Here is a 21,166-nt window from a genome sequence, read left to right on the forward strand (position 1 = left end):
AACTGTTCACTGACCTCTGTTTTTCTATATGTTCTCAGATTATATCTATAGATACTACAGGAAGGATATATAGAGAATTCAATGCTATCCTCATTGTGGGGGTTTATCTCTGAGCGTGACCTCCACTGCCTCATGCAGGACACCCTTGATGGGCGCAAGAAGGAAGAATTACCCTCAGCCATAGCTCTGAGAAAGGCTGTGTTCTTGCTCACTTCTGTGTTTTGATGAGTAGACGCTGTGAATTCCATCACTGATCATGTCTCCCTTTTTGCCTCAACCTCCAGGAAGCTCGGGCTTCCCTGGTGGCTCAGACAGTGAAGAATCTGCCTGCAATGCAGGGGACCCCAGTTCAATCCCTGGGTTGGAAAGATCCCCTGGAGGAGGAAATGGCAACCGGCTCCAATATTCTTGCCTGAGAATCCCCGAGACAGAGGAGCCTGGTGGGCTGCAGTCCATGGGGCCACAAAGAGCTGGACACAACTAACTAAGCAACTAGCACTTTTTCCAGGAAGCTCAGAGTTGAATCCAAAGCCCACCTTTCACAGTTGGGAAGATGGACTGGTACATACTTATCTTTTGTTTCACTCTCTGCTTTCACTTCCCCATCACCTCGATCTGGTTGTTAGTTTCAGGCTAATGAGGTGTAGTTGCTTCCCCTTCCCCGCACTGCCAAAAGAAGAGGGATCAACTTTACCCAAAATGAGAGCAAAGCCCCTTGATCTGACCCCCTTGCTTTTCTCTGCACCTCCTGACGGGGATGTTCCTCCAATGGAAGAAGCTTCATCGTTCCTGGTGGGCGCCCCCTCAGAGCATCTCTTTCCTCTTTCCCTGTGACGTTCACCCTCCTCTTCCCATGCCTAGTCAAGTAGCTAAAGGCCATAGAGAGAAATTCCAAAACTGAGAATGGCAACTGCAACAGAAAACATTTCAAGCAAATTGTATTCCACCATGTATATATACACATGAAGACACAGTCTCATAATTATGCCATTACCTATCGGTTGTTTGATAGATGATAGATTGATATACAGATAAATAGGTGTACGGATGAAAGGATGGGTAGATAGATATACAAATGAAGATAATAAATGTATAGATAATGGCTGGAGAGATAAATAATAGTTATATAGACAATGATGGATGGATAGATTGATGGAGAGACACATAGATAGATAGATAGGTAGGTAGATACATAGACAGAAAGACAGTGTATGTGTACTCAGTTGTGTCTGACTTTTCGCAACCCCAGGGACTGTGGCCATTCAGGCTCCTCTGTCCATGGGATTCTCCAGGCAAGAATACTAGAGTGGGTTGCCATGCCCTCCTCCAGGGGATCTTCCCAACCCAGGGATCAAACCCGCGTCTCCTGCATTGGCAGGTGGATTCTTTATCACTGAATCACCAGGGAAGCCCAGTTGAAAACTTAGATCCACACAAACTCCACACACCATGTTTATGGCAACTTTATTCATAATTGCCAGAATTTGGAAGCATCCAAGGTGTCTTTCAGCAGGTGAATGGGTAAGTGAACTGTGGCCCATCCAGACAGTGGAATATTATTCAGAGCCAAAAACAAACCATCAAGTCATGCAAAGACGTGGAGGAGGCTTGCATGTATATTACTAAGTGAAACAAGCCAATCTGAAAAGGCCGCGCGTACTGTGTGACTCCAACTCCATGACATTCTGGAAAAGGGAACACTATGGAGACAATAAAAAATCAGTGGTTGCCAGGGGTGAGTGGGGAGGGAGGGATGGGTAGACAGAGTACACAGGATTATTAGGGCAGTGAAAACACTGTACGATATGAGGATGAATACGTGTCATTTTACATTTCACCTTACACTCCGAATGCTCGGAATGGAAAACACCGAAAGTGAACCCTGATGGAAACTGGATTTGGGGTGATTATGACACGCCCGTGTGGGTTCACCATTGTGACGATGTCCCACTCTGATGGGGGTGTTGATAGTGGGGGTGCTGTGCCTGTGGGTGGGGGAGGAGGTATTTAGGGACGCTGTACTTTCTGTTCAATTTTGCTGTGATCCTAAAACTGCTCTAAAAAATAAATTTTATTTAAAAGAGGAAAAACCTGGGATTTCAGTTGGCATTGCATTGAATCTCAAAATCACTTTGGAAAATGAACACCTTAATATTGCATCTTCTTGTCCACGAATGTAATATATCTCCTCATTATTTTAAGTTTATTTAATCTCTCAACAGTGTTTTATTGTTCTCAGGGCTTTCCCACACCTAGTAGTAAAGAACTGCCTGCCAATGCAGGAGACCTAAAAGATGCAGGTTGGATCCCTGGGTCAGGAAGAACCTGGAGGAGGAAATGGCAACTCCAATAATCTTGCCTGGGAAATCCCATGGACGGAAGAGCCTGGCGGGCTACAGTCCATAGGGTTGCAAACAGTTGGACACGACTGAAGTGAGTTAGTGTGCACATACAAACCCTGCATATATTTTGCTAGATTTATCCCTCTGTGTTATAGGGTTGGGATGCATGATACATAATTTTAATTTTGATTTCCAATTTTTATTGCCAGTGTACTGAAGTTGGAGCAGGGAGGAACTCCTGCCCCTCTCACAGAGCTGCTGGCCACAGCTTCTGTGTTTTCCCACATGCAGGGTCCTGCCAGGGCCGGGGTATAGAAGGACTTCCTTCCCACTCCCAGGGGCTGAGGCTCCTGCATCAGGAGCTGGGGTGGGGGGGGTTGTGCAGTCCGCACTGAGGGCTCCCTGAAGCCAGGTCCTGACCCTCACACACCTCCAGTGAAGCCCGTGGGGAGGACGCGAGTGCTGAGTGGGCTCCCGGACCCCAGGCAGGCGCGTGAGCCCACACTTGGCTGTTTGCTTTCACCCACTTTCACGGAGGCTGCATCTTCCGCCTATTCCGGGCCCCCCATGAAGCAGATCATGCCCCCACCCTCCTCGAAGGGGGTTGTCATCCTTCAGGATAAAGTCCATCTGGCTGCCTTGATCTCTGATGGGTTCAAGGAAAGCCAGGACTTTGCTGGTTGCCTAGCTTCTCCTCACTGTCGGCAATGTTCTCTATGCTTTTCTACATCCTAGGTGGAATGAGGTCCAAGCACTTCTTTGTTGATTTTTGGCTTGCTTGCCTTTTACCAATAATCTATCCAAGTGATTCTCCCTTCAGAATTAAATAAAGCTTTCATGTAAGAAATGACAGTTGAAAAGCAGAATTTGTCCGACTTCACAATTGGATCAAGAGCTAGGTTTTACGTTTGCTTTCAAGGCACACAAACCAGCACTGACTCTGCAAGAGCAGGAACTCTTGGGCAAAGGCTCTAGGTCACAAACCCCAACTTCCTACGCGGTAAACACGGAAGGCCTGAGTCACGGGCTGGGCACCTCCATCTTAAAAAGCCTCCTATGAGGTCAGCAGCTAACCCTCTTTGTTAAAATTAACAGCTAGAAATCAATGCCCTGTCCAACAGAGGTACAATTTAGCTAAATTGATTTTTTCAAGGAAGCAAAATCACATGGAGAGAAGGGTAGGTAGCTTTTAACTTATAAAGCAAAGTGCTTCTGACCTTCCTAAATCAATGGTTTTGGGGAAGGCAGGATGAGAGCATCAACCTGCCAGTCACAACGGGTGATGTGTTTACGTAGGAAAACACTCTTATTCTTGAGAGGGGCGTATTGAAATATTTCAGTGAAATGTATGGTTTACATACTTCACCTAAAAATACTTTAGCAAAAGAGAATAACAAAAGAATTAACCGAAAAAAAAAAAAAATTAACAGAATTGTTACCTAGCCCACATTCAAAATCACCAAATTGTCTGAAGAAATAAGTTTTGGAGTCGGTTTCTTCAAATCAGGACCCAAGCTAGAAGTGTGCATTACATCTGTTGTTACGTCCCTTATGTCGACCCATAGGCTTCTGTTTCAGATCAGGGGGAGACCGGGCCAGCTGTCCCACAGGGGTGCCACCACGGTGGGCAGAATAATGGCACCCCAAGATTCCCACGAGGTAAGCCCCAGAGCTGCGACGTGTGAACTTCCAGGCAAAGGGAACTCTGAAGATGTGTTTAAGTTGAGGATCCTGAAACGGGGGGAGTACCCTGGATAGTATGAATGGTTTAATACCATCACAAGGGTCCTTGTAGGAGGTGGTGGGAGGGTCAGGTCAGAGAGAGAATGATGTCACTGCTGAGGGGCAACACGCCAAGGAATTCAGGTGTCTCCAGAGGCTAGAAGAGATGGTGGGATGGCATCACTGACTCAATGGACATGAGTCTGAGCAAACTCTGGGAGACAGTGAAGACCAGGGAGGCCTGGCGTCCTGCCGTCCTTGGGGTCGAAAGAGTCGGACACAACTGAGCAACCACACAGCAAGCAGAGGCTGGAAAAAGCAAGGAAACTGACTCTGGAAGTGGGACACAGCCCTGCCAGCGCCTAGGCTTTAGGACTCCTGACCTCTAGAACTGTACGATAATAAAACCCATGTTGCTTTCAGCCACCAAGTTTGTGGTCATTTGTTACCGCAGCAGTCAGAAGCTAACACAAGCATCTGCCTGAGCTGTTTGGGCGCTAAGTCACAGTGTTCTTTCACTTGTTTCTTTATTCTTTATTCCCCTATGACTCAGTAGTTATGTTTAAAGCAACTTTCTGCATCATTTTTATCAATATATCACTGTATATTCTGTACTGTGGTTATCAATTCTCCTACACAACAAACAAAACCACAGCAAAGTGTTCTCTGCTCCCAAACTAGGCGCGCCCAGCACTGCGAGGTCTGGGTGGCCCAAGTCTTGGGGGCTCTGGTGCCCTTGGACACCAAGTCTCAGAAGCAACCCCGAGTCCCCTGCAGGGAAGCGTGTGGCAGGCAGAGCACACCAGACGGGGACTCAGCACTCGGCCCGGCCAGGGTCTGAGCAGCAGAGACGGCTACAGAAACGCAGTCCGCGTGCATTTTGTGTGTTGATGTCACGATCGGAAAAGCAGGGTTTCTGGCAAAGACTTGGAGCCCTGGATGCAGCAGACCAATGAAACTGAGTGTCCCAAAAGTGTATTTGTTATGGGTTGAAACTTGTCCCCCAGAGATCTGTTGAAGCCCAAACCCCAGTGACTCAGCACGTGCCCTCGTGTGGAGACAGGGTCCCTGCAGATGTCATTCGTTGGGACAAGAGTCATCAGGGTGGGCCCAGATCTGAAAGGACTGGTGTCCTCAGGAGAAGACGGCCAGGTGAGACACCCACGGGGAGAGGCCACATGGGGACAGAGACCTGAGATGCGACCACGAGTCCCGGAACCCCAAGGACCCGGGCAGCCCGCGGGGGCTGGGGCAGAGGCCTGGGGGAATTCGCCCTCCGCGCCTCGGGAGGAACCAGCCCGCTGATACCCTGACCTGATTTCCAGCCCCAAGAACTGCAGGAAACTGAACGTCAGTTGTGTAAGCCGCAGCATCCGTGGAACTTCCCCCGCGGCCCAGGAGAGGAGCCCCCGATACCGCAGATAGAGGAGGCCCCGCAGCAACTCGGCGCCACCCGCGGGCCCTGAGCCCCGACACCACCACGTCTCGCGGGGCCCCTGCCTCCTCCTAACCCGGCTCCCTGACCTCACTCTTTCCCCCAAACTCCCTGCTTCCTGACCCAAAAACCAGAGAGACTGTGCTTGAAAAACCTCAACGCCAACGCACCGCTGCCCTGCTCGGGCGTCACGAGTGCCGTCCCAGAGAAACTGGAATCAGCCCCGGAGACCTGCGGGCCTCCGCGTCCGCTCGCAGCGCCTCCCGAGGCTGGGCCTCGGGCAAGGCGGCCCCGGCCTCCGGCGGCCCCAGGCCCTGTCGCCCTTGAACCATCTGCCTTCGGGTTCGGGGAAGGGGCTGGTCTCTGTCGTCATTTACGTCCCAACCTCATCCCCACCTGCTGGGCGAGGTCCCCCCTAACCACTGCTCCCACCCCTGCACTCTGTCCGTCTGCTTCGGTTCTCCGCAGCCCCCGCCGCCGCGCAGAACGGTCCTGTTAGCTAGCTGTTTACTTGCAGGAACACTAGAGCGTAAGGTGCACCGAGTCTCGTCTGCCTCGCTCATGCGAGTCCCTGAATCACTGGAGCCGGGCCCAGCGCCAGGCACAGAGCCATCGCTCAGCAGACGCTCGCTGAGATAATCGAGATGGGGGCGGGGGAGAGGGAGGGGGACGGGGAGGGGGACGGGAAGGGGGGGAAGGGGGAGGGAGACAGGGAGGGGGAGGGAGGGGCGGGGGGCTGGCCGGATGAGTCCCCCGGGGCTGTGATGCCAGAGGCGGTCCGCCACACCCTCCTGGGCACGCCTGAGACCTCCCATCTTCCCAGGAGGACGCTAGAAATCCCCCTCTTGTATTTATCCCGTTGTTGTAAAAACAGGCATCTGTGTGTCTGCATCTCCAAATCGAGACTCAAAATCCTTCCGTCTTCTCGTCTTACGTTACATGCCGTCGCTCCGTTCATTCCACCTGAGACAGACGGTGAGACCTGACTCAGGGATGGAGGGCCTGGGCCCTGGGGGAGTCCTCCCCACACCCCCCCCAGGAGCGGGGAGGAGGGAGTGTGGGGGAGGAGTCTCCCGCAAGGAGCCAGGCCCTCACTCAACATTCACTTGGCACCCTGGGCTGTTTTGGTACCACATCTCAGAAAAAAAACGGTCTTAATGATTCCCTGGAGATTTTGATGACTCACACGAATTGCAGTCTGTGTCTCCACACCCAGTTCCCAGCTGCATCTGTGTTACAAGAGTAAGCGTTTTGGGGGATTTGTTTGACTTTTTATTTCTTCAAAATATTCAAAGGATAAGAAGCTACATGATTTTCTCTCTGATACTTTGAACCTTACCCACACTTGTACAGCATTATGAAGGAGGAAAATTCACTCTCTCTCTATATATATATCCTCTTACCATAATTATATAAATGATCCATTTGATATCAATAAAGTAAAAGAAACGTTTGTGATTCATTAAGTCAGTAGTGCATCCCACCCATGACAGAGATATCAGCCAAAAAAGCAGCGATAGGGTGTGTATCTTTCAACAGCACCTCTGGCTCAAGTTCCCCCACGGTCTTCATGCACACAAAAAGAACAAGTTTTGTATTTTCCTAGTTTGAAGAGATTTAGAAGTTCTAATATTTTGGCCATGTAATGCGAAAAGCAGACTCATTGGAGAGATTGAAGGCAGGAGTTGAAGGGGACAACAGAGGATGAGATGGTTGGATGGCATCACTGACTCAATGCACATGAGTTTGAGCAAGCTCTGGGAGATGGTGAAGGACAGGGAGGCCTGGCGGGCTGCAGTCCATGGGGCTGCAGAGAGTCAGACGCGAACGAGCGACTGAGCAACAGCAACAAATTGAAGGGAGAAGGAGAAAGAATTTTAAAAAGAAAAAGAGAGAGAAGCCCAGTGACAGCAGGGTGCGTGGGCTCCACGCCGCCCCTGGGGACACACGGGGCCTTGGTAATGCAGTTTCTGACCCCAGGGTGGCCACAGAAAGGAGACTCGGGCAGGGTTCCCAACGCACCTGTAATCTGCTTTAAACCCAGAGGAGAGGATGGAGCACAGCCTTTGACCCCGGGCCCTGATTCCATCAGCCCAAAACCCACCACCTAACCTCAGAGATTTAGGAGGAGAAAATAAGTCAGCAGAAAAAGCTCTGGTTTGAAATTTCCTTTTTCATTGGTTCTCTGCTATAATTAGCAAATTATATCATCTTTGATGCCTCAATTTCACCACCTGAAAAACGGGGAAAAGTAACAGACTTGCCACCCACTTCTTGGGCTTAGGAAGATGGAAGATGACATCAGTCAGATACACTAAAAGCAGGGTTCTTATTTGAGCACATCACTGGGTTTCCTCTGCAGGCAGAGGTGCACCATCATTCCTCAGGGGGTCAGACGCAGGAGGCCCTAAAGGACACCCTAACGCGACCCCAGAGCTTCCTGCAGCCCCAATGCTGGGTGTTCAACTACATGGAGAAGGCGGCTTTGACTAGGGCTTTTACTTCATGATTCATCAGCCATCTCAACACATGACCAGGTGGGCACCTTTTCCTGGTGAGCCCACCAGTGAAGTCACTGTGCTGGCAGGAAATACCCTGCCCCCCAGGGCGGTCAGGAAACTGCAGATGGCTGGCTGGTTCACAGGGCCAGAGCCCGCACCCTGTATGGTGTGAACAATTCGCTCTGCTCACCCAAAGGCGGGACCACGTACCCTCCCAATGCACTCTTCTCAGACTGCCTGCAGAACAGGGTCCCCGTGTGTGCCCGGGGTCCTAGACGACGTCAGCACGAACCGAGTAATCATTTCATTCTCAGAGAGGCAGTGCTCGGATGCGCGCTCCTGCTGACTTTGCTACAGAAGCCCAAAAACGAGGACTGCAGAAACCAAAAATAGCTGCAAGCCGTCTTCTGTGTCCCACAGAGATCATGGCAAACACTTCAGAGATGACGTGATAACCGAGAGGGCCCGTGGCTGTGATGATGGGAGCTGGGCTTCTTGTCTCGTGTTGATTCTTGCAAATAATTACCACCGACACATCAAACACGTTCTACCAATTTTCATCCCCAAATCTCGCCTTTTCCCTCTTGTCTGCCCCAATAGATGCTAACGTTTGGAGAGGCCAACATTACTGTTACCACCGTGCAGGGCATTTAAACGCCCACGGGGATTGCAGAGGCTCAGTCATGTTAGCCTTTCTTCCAAATGCCTTATGTTTACACTGCTCTTTTCTACAATTCCTGTAAGGATTACAGGGATTCTTCTGGACAGAAAACAAGACAGAACGCAAATGTGAACGGCGACATAGCCGACGTGCCTTCGCCAACTCCAGCTTCGGAGACAGGTGGGTTCTGTAAAGACAGATTGAAGGCAGGTAACAAGCAGGCGGGGAAGATCGACTCATCCATCTCTTTTCAAACTCCCAACTACCTTTTCAAGCTGTAATTGCACTGCTTGTAATTGCTCTATTAGTTCTGAGCCTTCATTATTCTTCTTGTCTCACTTCTATTCAATCCAGTTTGGAGTGTTTTTTCTGTCTTTTGTTTTAAGGAACAGTGAAACTGTCTAGATTCCCAGGGCAGGACAAGAGGTAAGAGGCCATCTGTTGACGTCTGCGGGGGAACTGGATGCGGGTGGCTCAACCCTGACCTGGGCAAGAGCCTGCTGCTACCGTGACTTAGTCCCAAGGGCTCTGAAAACACTCTTGGGTTGTTCTCTCCTTCAAGATTGAAGGACTCCCCCAAATTTCGCCCCTGCCCTGCTTCTCACCCCTCTCCGCCAGCTGAGAACTGGGGAGGTCCAAGCTACAGCTGTCGGGAAGTCAAGAGGCTGGTCACTGAAGGAGTTCACGTTGACAGACTTCGGGATTCGAAGAACGCCTGCCTGGAGGAATGGCGCATTGGTTCCCTGACCCCTGGGGAGACGCCGGGGGCCAGGCCGCTGGTACTCCCCCCTCCAGCATCCTTACTCGGCTGCGGGAGCGGTCATCCCCCGCTGACCAGGGCAGGGCTCTGTGCTCCCCGCAGAGTGCTCTCCTGCCAACTGAAGGCTGACAGCTGGCCTGCCGCCCTCCCAGCTCTGCTCTGGCTCAGAGGCGCCGGAATCATCTATGCCGTGAAAACCGAGCGCAGCATTTCAGGAGGAGAGGCGAACACCCCGAGAGTCACAAGGAAATAAGGGGAAACCACAACAATGTTGGGGGTGGCTTCTCTGGACCTGGTTTCTAAGATCGACCAGACAAGAAAATGACCTTTGTTAATAAACAGAACCCTGAAATCGAAGCACTTAAAAAATACATACATGTTCTAGTGTTTCCCACAGGCCATTCTGTGAAATCAGAAACGCCTAACCCCCCCCCTCGCCCCCCCACCGTGTGTCTGCAGCACCTGGACACACAAGGTCAGGGATGGAGCAGAGGTACAGGAGCTGCCGCTGACCTCGGCTCAGAGGCTTGGCCTGGATACACCTGGAGGGACCCCCGCTCCCCAGAGTTGCTCCCCAGCCCCCCCCCCACCCCCCCCAGATGACTGATGGGGCCTGCGTGCGGGTCAGGAGGCTACGGTCACCCCTGCTCTCACCTCCGAGAGGCGCCCGCTCCGTGCCGCAGTGCCCCGCCCAGCAAGGCAGGTGCTTCCGCCCTTAAGCCCTAACCCTCTTCAGTGTCCTCATTTCCCAGCATCTCCACTGGTCCTGCTGCCCACAACAGGCCAAAGGAGAAGGTGACAGGAGCACCAAACCCGCAGAGCAGGGGCCGCACTTCAGTTCAGCTCAGTCGCTCAGTTGTGTCCGAGTCTTTGCAACCCCATGGACGGCAGCACGCCAGGCCTCCCTGTCCATCACCACCTCCTGGAGTTTACTCACTGGGGCCTCAGACGTGTTCTTTCTGTCAAGCCCCTTCCAGGAACCCCTCAAATGGCAGCTGACGGGATATTTCCTAATGGGATCTGCTGAGGCATTTTGGTTTCATTTTTGTTTTGTTTTTCTCCAGAATACAAAGGGTGACGGCCTTTGATGTGTCACGTGGACTCTCACAAAGAGTCACCTTTCTTTGAGTTTACACATGAGCCCCCCGCAGGACAGGGACCCTCTGAGACAGGAAGCCTTCCCTCAGCAGAGCCGAGGAGAAGGTAGGCTGCAGACGCTTCCAGATTCTGACGCCGACTTCCTGTCTTGTTTTCAATCTTTAATCTCGACCTTCACCAGAGCTGTTTTTTCAGAGGTTGGATGGAACCACGGCATGAGGTACAACTGGACAAGAGTCACCTCTGAAGACACCTATGCATTTGTTGTTGTTGCTCAGTCACTCAGGCATGTCTGACTCTTTGCGACCCCAAGGACTGCAGCACACCAGGCTTTCCTGTCCTTCACCAACTCCCAGAGCTTGCTCAAACTCAAGTCCATCGAGTCAGTGATGTCATCCAACCATCTCATCCTCTGCCGCCTCCTTCTCCTTTTGCCTTCAATCTTTCCCAGCAACAGGGTCTTTTCCAAAGAGTTGGCTCCTCAGATCAGATGGCCAAGTATTGGAGCTTCCAGCTTCAGCATCAGTCCTTCCAATGAATATTCAGGACTGATCTCCTTTAGGATTGACTGGTTAGATCTCCTTGCAGTCCAAGGGACTCTCAAGAGTCTTCTCCAACACCACAGTTTGAAAGCATCAATTCTTTGGTGCTCAGCCTTTATGGTCCAGCTCTCACATCCATACATGACTACTGGAAAAACCATAGCTTTGACTAGACAGACCTTTGCATAAGATGTCCCAAATTTTTGCATAAAATGTCCTACACTTATATATACATTACTTTGTCAACAAAGGTCCATCTAGTCAAGGCTATGGTTTTTCCAGTGGTCATGTAAGGATGTGAGAGTTGGACTATAAAGAAAGCTGAGTGCCAAAGAATTGATGCTTTTGAACTGTGGTGTTAGGAAGACTCTTGAGAGTCCCTGGGACTGCAAGGAGATCCAACCAGTCCCTCCGAAAGGAAATCAGTCCTGCGTGTTCATTGGAAGGACTGATGTTAAAGCTGAAGCTCCAATACTTTGGCCACCTGATACGAAGAGCTGACTCATTTGAAAAGACCCTGATGCTGGGAAAGATTGAGGGCAGGAAGAGAAGGGGACGACAGAGGATGAGATGGTTGGATGGCATCACCGACTCAATGGACATGGGTTTGGGTGGACTCCGGGAGTTGGTGATGGACAGGGAGGACTGGCGTGCTTCATGAGGTCGCAAAGAGTCGGACACGACTGAGCGACTGAACTGAACTGAATACACACACACACACACACATATGTGAAGAACATTCCACATGTAAACTATATCAGTAAAAGGAGCAACAAGGTTGGGACCATCACAGACAGTCCTGCTTGTCTGCTCCTCCTTCCATGCAAGGCATGAGGTCTTACCCACAGGCCACTAGTAAATATTCTTGATTGACTGAATGAACGAACTGTTGTGGAGGTGGATATTTTTTCCAGAATAAGATTTTAGTCATCACACACGTTCAGACTGGCAAGGAGTGTGAAGCCCTCATGCCCAACTCTGTTGCCATCTGATTTCATTTACCTGAGCCAAGGATCTTTTGCTCTGAAGGCTAAGGAGGATGTATGTGGGAAACCTGGCTCCAGAAAAAGTCAGACAACCACTCAAGACCCCTGGGGGACACTTCCCTGCTGCTGGATTGAAGCCTGGGGTTTTCAGCATCATATCTCAGAAGCAGCCAGTGACAGGCTGGACCCACAGTATCTTTCAGTTTCCCCACAAACTTTACAAATGCATCCACACATCAACCTTGTGTCCTGCAGACACTCCTAACCACTCTTCATTGACTAAGAGTCAAAGGCAGGCTGACTTTCTGTTATTCAGACAAGGTGACACCAGGAAACAGTAACCATTCCTCTATCTCATGTTCTGTTATCAAAAATAACTTCAAGAGATCAGTCGACTTGCCTGCATTCCTGCAACAACGTAGCACCTACATTTCCATCAAAAGTGCTAAGGATAAGACAACTTGAGACCAGGAGACCTTAGGAAGTAACTACAGTTAATAATGTAACAGGTTCTGTGAGTGACCAAGCACTTTGAGGGGGTCCTGGTGCACAGCCAGTCGTGGTGCCACTTTGGCTGCCCCTGTGAGCACCCTGGAGCCTGTCTCCTGAAGCTGACGGCAGATGGGCCTCAGCAGTCTCCCTGCCGGAAATACACCAAAGATTCCCTGGATGTCAGAGTCCAGGCCCCTCAGCGCCCTATTGCTCTGCCCCGGCCCCGCCCCCGCCCCCGCCCAGCACCCACCGCCCCGCCCCCAGCCCCGCCCATCGCCCCATCGCCCCGCCCCAAGACCCACTTGGCGCTCGGCCCAGGCGTCGCCCGACCACAGAGGGATCTACCTCCTCCCGTGGCCCCAACAACATATCCCAAACATTCTAAGAGGCTACGTGACCCGACCTCCAGCAGGTGAGAGTGATCCCTCACTTCTCAATTCTCCGTGCGTTTCTTAATTGATAATGACTTGTCATTTTCCCTTTAAAAAGTCCACACGAGAAGACTCTTAATCTCAACTTGGGTGGTAATTTTTCTTCCTGTGTTCTAAGTACCCCTTTTGTGGGAAATTATTGACTATAATACGTACACAACCCATATGGGTACGTGTGTGTGTGCACACATGTACGTATATACAGACTAATTTCACTAAAATAATCACTAATTTCAATCTTTCATTTCCTCCCTCCACCCCACTCTCCTCCCCAAATAATAAAACACGTACAGTTACTTCTCCCACAGCGTCTTCTATGGTGGGCTCTGAGTCTAGGTTCAGATCCTCCTCGGTGCTCTGACAACAAAAGAGACATGTGTAGTGCAGTTAGCGTGCCAGTGTTCTTGTAAATAGCATCATACAGGCAATCAATGCAAAGGACTGACTACTCAGTGCTGGACAGCAGGACACAGAAGTGGCATCAAGGCCCCTCTCCACCTGGATTTAATTAAAACTCTATGATGCTTCATGCCAGAGACAGACCCTTTATATAACAGGAGGCAAATAAGGCAGTGAGTGTTTATATCCACAATGACAAATTACCAGATCAGCCAACTGTGCATGTCTGACAGCACAATTGAAAGGAGAAGCAGGTGGTTTATATAACTCCCTGACCAGCAGGGTGAGAGTGGGGTGTGGATTTACACGGCCCTGAAAGACTCGGGCTGTGAGGATAGAAACAGGTTATAGGGAGGCTTTGTAGCCAGCCTGTTAGAGTGGAACAAAACCACAATCTCGACCCAAAGCTCAGAGAGTGAATTAAACCAGAGAGAGTCAAGTCCCGAATGATAAAATCATAAAGTGTTGTGTTTCTGCAGGATAAGCCTTGAACAGAAAGATCTGTGTCTGAGCTTTACTTCCCATTTAATGACTTCAGGCAAATTGCTTAACCCAAACCTCAGTTTCCCCACATAGAAAATCAGGGACATAAGGATATCTGCTGCTTGGAGACACAGACAGAATTCAGGGAAATAAGACCTCACAGCACTCCGCCCGGCTCTGGTGTGTGGCGGACACTCTGAGTTGGCTGCTGTCACAACCATTTCTAGTTTCGTTTTCAGCCCAGCAGCCACGAGATAATCGTCACTGTACAAGCTAGGCTAGGAACTTCAGGAGTCGTGTGTGATCTGCATTGCTTAAAAATAGGGCTTTCTTCTTTCTCTAATGCGTGATGACACCTTGGAAGGAAAAACCTCATTGAGTCCTCTGAAGGACAAACAAGATGGGTCAGCTGGTCCTCCTGGGCTGGTCCTGCCCTGCCTTCCCCACCACACCTCCCAAGTCCTCACTCCCCAGCCACATCCCCCCACCTCAGAGCACACCCTGGGCGCTGTACCCCTGCTGACAGCAGTGATGGAAAAGTCCTGCTCTGAAGATGTGTGTCTAACTTGCTGACACACCGTTCACACAATACTTGTGCTTATCTTTGATGCCAGCTTCTTCTGGGATTTTACGGAGGTCCCAGTTTTTTAATTAGCACATGTTTCCTTGTCAACATGCCTCATTCATGGGTAAAATACGCCTTCCAAATACCTCAAAACAGTTCATAAATCACAAACACTTTCCCTAGACACTCAAATGAACTTCCCCTGGTTTGTGTGCTGAAGAAGGGTCGATTTTTATAAGGATGTATAGGGATTCTACATAAGGATTTTTATAAGGATTTTCTAGTCCAGTGACCCTCAAATCCAACTTAGTTCAGTTCCCTCTCACTGCAGATGAGAAAAGAGATTAGAGGGGAAGCAACTCATGAAGGCAGGAAAAACCTCGAGTCCACGAGCATTGATCATTACCCCTGGAAAACCAACAACTGGCTCTGTCAAATTGTAAAATCAAACAACGGAAGCACTGGCCTCACATAGCAGTTTTCTCATAGAAAATCACACGTTTTATGCAAGGATTTTGTGACAACTTGGAGTTCAGAGGTCAAATGGACTCCATCTAGTTTTGCCCAATTCCTTGATATGGGAGTTATTTTAGTATCACACAACATAAAACGTGTGCCAAACTGGGGAACAAAATCAGCCTCTGGGTTCCAAAATAGAGAGATCTCACATTTTCCTGACACCTTGAAATATCTCAGGGTTAATATTTCAGGTTTAATCTTTCTGTAGAAAGAGCTCTCATTTCTGGGTTGCAAATAAACAGAGATTGAGTGCTCTGTCTTAACTTCCTTAGGGTTTACTATCCCAAAACATTCACCCAGGAAGCCTGAAGAAAATTTCTTTTGCTTCAGGATCTTTTAATTTATCCAATTTTTACTATTTGTTGTTGCATATACACGAACCTCAAAAACTTCTATAAAGGTGCTCTGTGGGGTGGCGAAGGCCATACAGTCTCTCAGCCAACTCTACTTCAGATTATTCCAGATTGCAAGCTTTTTCTAAGGTCATGTTATATATATTTAAAATAATGCAAGAATATTTATTGCTGGTGTATTTTCAATTTTAGAAACGTCTAAAGCGCAAGCTGCTCTCCAGAGCTAGGGTCACTGGCCACAACACAGTGTCCAGAGTCCCAGAAGACATGCTCCAAGCCTCCCCCACTCCTCACTCCTGTCCTCCTTTCTAAGCCCCCCGACCAGTCCTCCCCTGACAGAAAGGCTTCTTCCGTGGGACTCAAACGTTGAGGGGTGTCGGCTGGGCTCCCCCCCCACTACCAACAGAGTTCAGATCACCAGGAGGGGCTCAGAAAGCACCTGGATATAGGAATAGGCCTTCTGGTCCATCATTAATTCAAGTCACTAGTTCAACTTGGTAAAAACCCAAACCTTTCTCAAAAGAAAAAATAAACTTGATTTGGCAACATAATGAGTGAGAGGTTCTTTCTAAGGTATTGCTGTCACTGCCGAGAACAGCCTCATGTGCAGACAGAATAATCAATAGCCCTGACCCATGGGGTCATCACCTCCCACTCAGGTACTCCATCGAAGAGCTGGCCTTCATATCTGTGCCAGACTTGACAAGCTCCTCTGACCAATATACACACCCCAGGCATTAATAAGTTAGTGTGGCTTCCAAAAAAGTGTTAAATATAAAATATTAACTAAATTCTCTTCTGAAACAGAATCTCTCCTATTTAAAATTACGTGAATGGTTTAATACATATATATAAATAATATATATATAAAACATGTAAACTAGGAAAAATTGAACTTACTGATATGATGCAGGATATACAAAATGAGGCAAAAGTTAAAGGTTTGTAAAGGTTTGGTGAGTTACTAAAATTTGCCATTTATAAATGTGATTTGAGTTGCTATAAACACAGCACAGGTATATTAAATAATTCAATAGATTTAATAACTTTGGGGAACTTTCTCTTCCAGGAAAAATATAGGTTGATGGTCTATAATTCAAACTAAACAAACGAAATTCCATGAACAGAGAGCTCCGTGTCCCTTGGGTAGCATAAGTTAAGCAGTATCACACCTGCCTCCCACACGCCAGGCAGCCCTGTGGGTGGGCCGCTGACATCTGCATCTCATTATCTTTTCATCCTCAATCTCTCCTCTTGATTCAAACACGCACCCTGTTAAGGTTGCATTATCTCTGTGCCTTGCTTTTAAAGCAGAGCTCATCATTTGTTTTGCCTTCTGGTTTCATCCTTCACTGTAGCAGTTGGAGGGCTTATAATTTAAAGCCACTTGTTGAAGGAAATAAACTGATGTAGCTTAGTTTGAAAGCATGGAGACTCTCTTAAGGCACACACTCTAAGAAGCATCCTGAAGTTTGGCTGAAGAGCAGCCATTTTTCTCTTCGTTCATTTTCATTCATGTATTTACACCACACACAACGCCTTGCGTGGGTGTGTGTGCACACATATGTACAGTTTATACGTGTGTATAAACACAGCACACACCCATACTCATTAAACATCCCAGACTCTACCATGTAATAGTCGCTCAATAAATATGATTTCTTTATAGTACACAGACTGCCCACTGGCCGCAGAGTTAGGGTTTTTAAGGATACTGTAGAAAAAGTACCACACTTTCCTTCTCTGGACTCACCTCTATTTCCATGGGCTCCACCTCTATCTTTTTCCATAGCTCCAGCAACTGTGCAATGGGCATGTTTGAAAACTTTCCCTCCGATCAAGTGTGGACAGTGAGGAAGCAAATGACCCGAGGCACCAAACAGTACAGAGATCCAGACAGGATGCTGGAGCGCAGGCAGAGGCGGGCGGCGCTGGAGGAAGGGAGCCGGTGAGGACGCAGTCCTGCTGGGACGGCCGCTGGCGCCAGTCAGGTCCTCGGATCCGGGGGCTGGGGAGGGAGCCGGGGGTCTTCAGTGTGGCCGCTGCTCCGGCGAGTCCTCGCCCCAGAGGGCAGCCACGCCACCCCTGGGCTGCGCCAGGGGCTCGGCCGCTTCGCGCTGGCCGGCGCAGCGAGCCGAAGGAGAAGGAGGAGGCAGGCTGCAGCCTCGAGATGCGCGCTGCGACTTTCCCGGACTGCGCGCCGGCTCGGCCTCAGATTGGACTCCCCGCCTCGCCCCCTCCCCTGGGCGGCCACTCTCCCTCCCCCCACTATTTTACCTTAATTGGCTCTAAACGACGGGTGAAAGTTGGGTCTGAGGATGCTGCTGCCATAGAAACCGCATAGCAACCGAGGGCTGGGGGAGGAGGGGCGGAGAGGAGGGGGCCGTGTGGCAGGTTCTGCCCTCTCCCTCCCCTCGCACGCGCGCGTGCACACGCGTGCACACACCCCTCCCTTCGCCAAGGACTGCGCCTAGCCCCCTACGACCACCTGCGGCCAGCGGGGACGCCGCTAGGGGCCAAGGCCAGAGGCCAGGTGCCCGGGAGCTGCTTCTCCTGCACCAGCGTTTCAGAGACTCTGCATCAGACAGCTGCCGCTGGAGGGGCAACTGGGGCCGTACCTCCGCCTGAGTGTCCCCCCCATCCCCCAAGCATCAGGGAAGCACTCCCTCTCCAGGGAGAAGGAAAGGAGGGAGGGCCGGGGGCCCGGGGCCCCGAGTCCTGCGGCTTGTCCTGCTCCAGCCAAGGCCGTCCCGGGGCAGGCCGGCGGCCTCAGCACCTCCAGAGCTGGCAGTCCTGCTGGTCTTGGGAGACAGGGTGAGAGGAGCTGGGCGGGTCGACTCCCAGGCGGGGGGCTCAGAACAAGGATCCTGCTGGACTCAGAACAAGGACTGGGGAGAGGGGCGGTCACGCACATCAGACGTTTGCTAAGTTGCAGGGAGGATGCCCTGTGCACTGAGAACAGCGTCTTGTTTAATGTCCCATGTGATGTGGATGTCACCATCCCGTCTCGTAGAGGAGAAAACCCTGAGGCTCAGAGAGAAGGACCGAGCCCAGAGTCACGCGGCCCCCAGTGGCAGAACCGGAAGTGAAGTCCGGCTGACTCAGCCAGGGCTCTGAGATCCCGGTTTCCTGCAGAAGGGCAGCCAGGAGTGCGATTTTCTAGGGAACAATTCCCTCCTTTGGCTCTCTTCTTTCGGGGTCTTCTTTGTCCTTTTCCTCACACCGCTTCTGTCTTAGAATAAAAGATGTGTGACATGGAAGTACATTCATCTCTCCAGATTTCCAAGGCTAATGTGATTTTTGGTTTCCTCCTTTGGGAAATGGTGGTAAAGTCTAATACAATTTAATGTTGCTTCTGGAATAAGTATTCATTTCTATAGCAAATTCCTTTATCTCTGGGAAAAAATATCTAAGAAATGCCTTACTGCTTCCAAAACTTACCAGTAATATCTTTGTCCTTTTCATCATTATAAAAATCACAAAGAAATCCAATTCATTAGAAAAACAAAAAACCAACAATAACCACTCGCTCAGTTGTGTCTGACTCTTTGCAAATCCTGGACTGTAGCCCACCAGGCTCCTCTGTCCATGGGATTCTCCAGGCAAGAATACTGGAGTGGGTTGCCGTTCCCTTCTCCAGGTGATCTTCCCAACCCAGGGGTTGAACCCACGTCTCCTGCACTGAAGGCAGAATGTTTACCATTTGAACCACCAGGGAAGCCCCAACAATAACCACAAACTAGCTCAAATTCCAGATACTGCATGTTTCAGAGGGAAAATACAGTCAGAATTAACAGAAAAGGTCCCATTCTTTGTGTGAACTTACAAAAGTCGGTTTATCTTTCTTCAGAATGGAGCCAGTAAGGATATTAAACATTAATTCCATTCAAAATAAAAATAATACCAGTATTTTTTGTTTTCAAAGGTGACATTCACTGATGGACAGAGCAGAGTAAAGGCTTCCAATGTGTTCACCAAATTAAGGTAATTTGGGGCATAACTTAAAAGGTCAGGGTTGTTGTTGGTCAGTTGCTAAACCATGTCCAACTCTTTGAGACCTCGTGGACTGCAGCATGTCAGGCTCCCTCTCCTCCACTATCTCCAAGAGTTTGCTCAGATTCATATCCACTGAATCAGTGAGTGCCAGCCAACCATCTCATCCTCTGTTGTCCCCTTCACCTCCTGCTTTCAATCTTTCCCAGCATCAGGGCCCTTTCCAGTGAGTCAGTTCTTCACATCAGGTGCTCAAAGTATTGGAGCTTCAGCTTCAACATCAGTCCTTCCAATGAATGTTCAGGACTGATCTCCTTTAGGATGGACTGGTTGGATCTCCTTGCAGTCCAAGGGGCTCTCAAGAGTCTTCTCCAACACCATAGTTCAAAGCATCAATTCTTCGGCACTCAGCTTTCTTTATAGTCCAACTCTCACATCCATACATGATTACTGGAAAAACCATAGCCTTGACTAGACGGACTTTTGTCAGCAAAGTGATGTCTCTGCTTTTTAATAGGTCAAGATTTTTTAAAGGTCAAGATTAATAACAAGTAAACTGAAATGGGTTTTGTGTAATAAAGAAAGGGAAATCATTGGTATGAAAAGTAGTGCTGAAGAGATGTCGGGACTTTTCCGTCTGAAGGACTGAGCACAGGAAGCTCTGCAAACTGGTTGGTGGGGGGAGAAAATGAAGTGGGGTTCCTTCCTGGGAGTTCATAAAGCCTCCACTTTCTGGAATCTTCCATGAGGATTCTGAGATGGGGCAGACTGAAGGGAAGCGCTGGTCTTTTCACTTGGGAACACGGAAGAGAAGGACAGGGGGTGGGACCTCTCGTGAGGGACCAGCCAGCTGCACCCCCGGGGCGAGGGCTGGAACCATACACATCAGACCGGCTGTGTGCAGACACAAAGGGGCTCCGATCAAAGGCACACCTTAGGAGCCTGATGGGTGAATAATGGAAACACGGCTCAGCGTTCAGATGACGTCTCCTTTTAAACTATGCAAATGCAACACTAATAGACTGAAGTCTGTTGAGCGGTTTCACAGGTGAAGCGGAGGCACGGGGAAGAGGGAAGTGATGAGTCGAGGGGGCAGGACCGGGTTCTGCACCCGGGAGCCTGGGGCCCATGCCCATGCCTGCCACACTCTGCACAGCGGCCTCTGAAACACCAACGATTGTTCCTGAAAGGCAGACAACCACCTCCGTGAATTCTCCTCCCCGTCACCTCCATGGGGGCCACCTGCCCAGACACGGTACCTGGTGTGCTGGAGGGAGAGGAAAGAACTCCCTAGGAAACCAAAATGTAAAATAAAGTTTAAAAGACAACTTTCAAACAGGTGTATTTTTCCAGTAAAAGATCACCCCATTTGTAAATCTCAAATTAGGAAACGCAAACAATGAGAGACGGACTAGTTCTCCAAAAAGAAGTAATGCTAAGTCGCTTCAAACATGTCTGCCTCTTTGCCGCCCCATGGACTGTAGCCCACCAGGCTCCTCTGTCCATGGGATTCTCCAGGCAAGAATCCTGGAGTGGACTGCCCTGCTGGACTGGCTCAGGGATTGAACCCGTGTCTCCTGTGGCTCCTGTATTGCAGGTGGGTTCTTTACCGCTGAGCCACTGGGGAAGCCTGAAGGAAGGAATGATACCATCCAAATACTAAAAGGATAAAGGCCCACATGGAGGGAAAAGAAATCATGTCCTAAGTCCCAGAAGACGTGAACGACTTTCTCAACGAGAACACAAGCACCAGTCTCCAAGGAGAAAAAGCAGCTGACGCGTCCTCGCAGAAACGGTCTGTAACGGAGCAAAGCCTGCAGACCGACAGCAGCAGGAGCGTCTCAGGAGACCCTGGTCACAGTCACTGTGAACGGAGATGCGCGA

The 21,166-nt window shown here is 49.8% G+C and overlaps 1 protein-coding gene across 1 annotated transcript in view; it reads right to left on the reverse strand.

The window, feature by feature from the left end:
• The window catches only part of RPS6KA2 (ribosomal protein S6 kinase A2), a 330,001-nt gene extending 312,896 nt beyond the window's left edge, over positions 1–17,105 (reverse strand). The window contains exons 1-2 of the mRNA XM_081530720.1: positions 17,043–17,105; positions 13,268–13,327 (exon numbers count right to left, since the gene is read on the reverse strand). Of these exons, the coding sequence (XP_081386846.1) occupies positions 13,268–13,327; positions 17,043–17,105 (123 nt within the window). The remainder of the gene's footprint in view (positions 1–13,267; positions 13,328–17,042) is intronic.
• Positions 17,106–21,166: the final 4,061 nt, after the last annotated feature.

This window comes from Giraffa tippelskirchi, chromosome 9, assembly GCF_054371585.1.
Source record: "Giraffa tippelskirchi isolate mGirTip1 chromosome 9, T2T-mGirTip1v1.2.pri, whole genome shotgun sequence".
Classification (NCBI taxonomy): domain Eukaryota; kingdom Metazoa; phylum Chordata; class Mammalia; order Artiodactyla; family Giraffidae; genus Giraffa; species Giraffa tippelskirchi.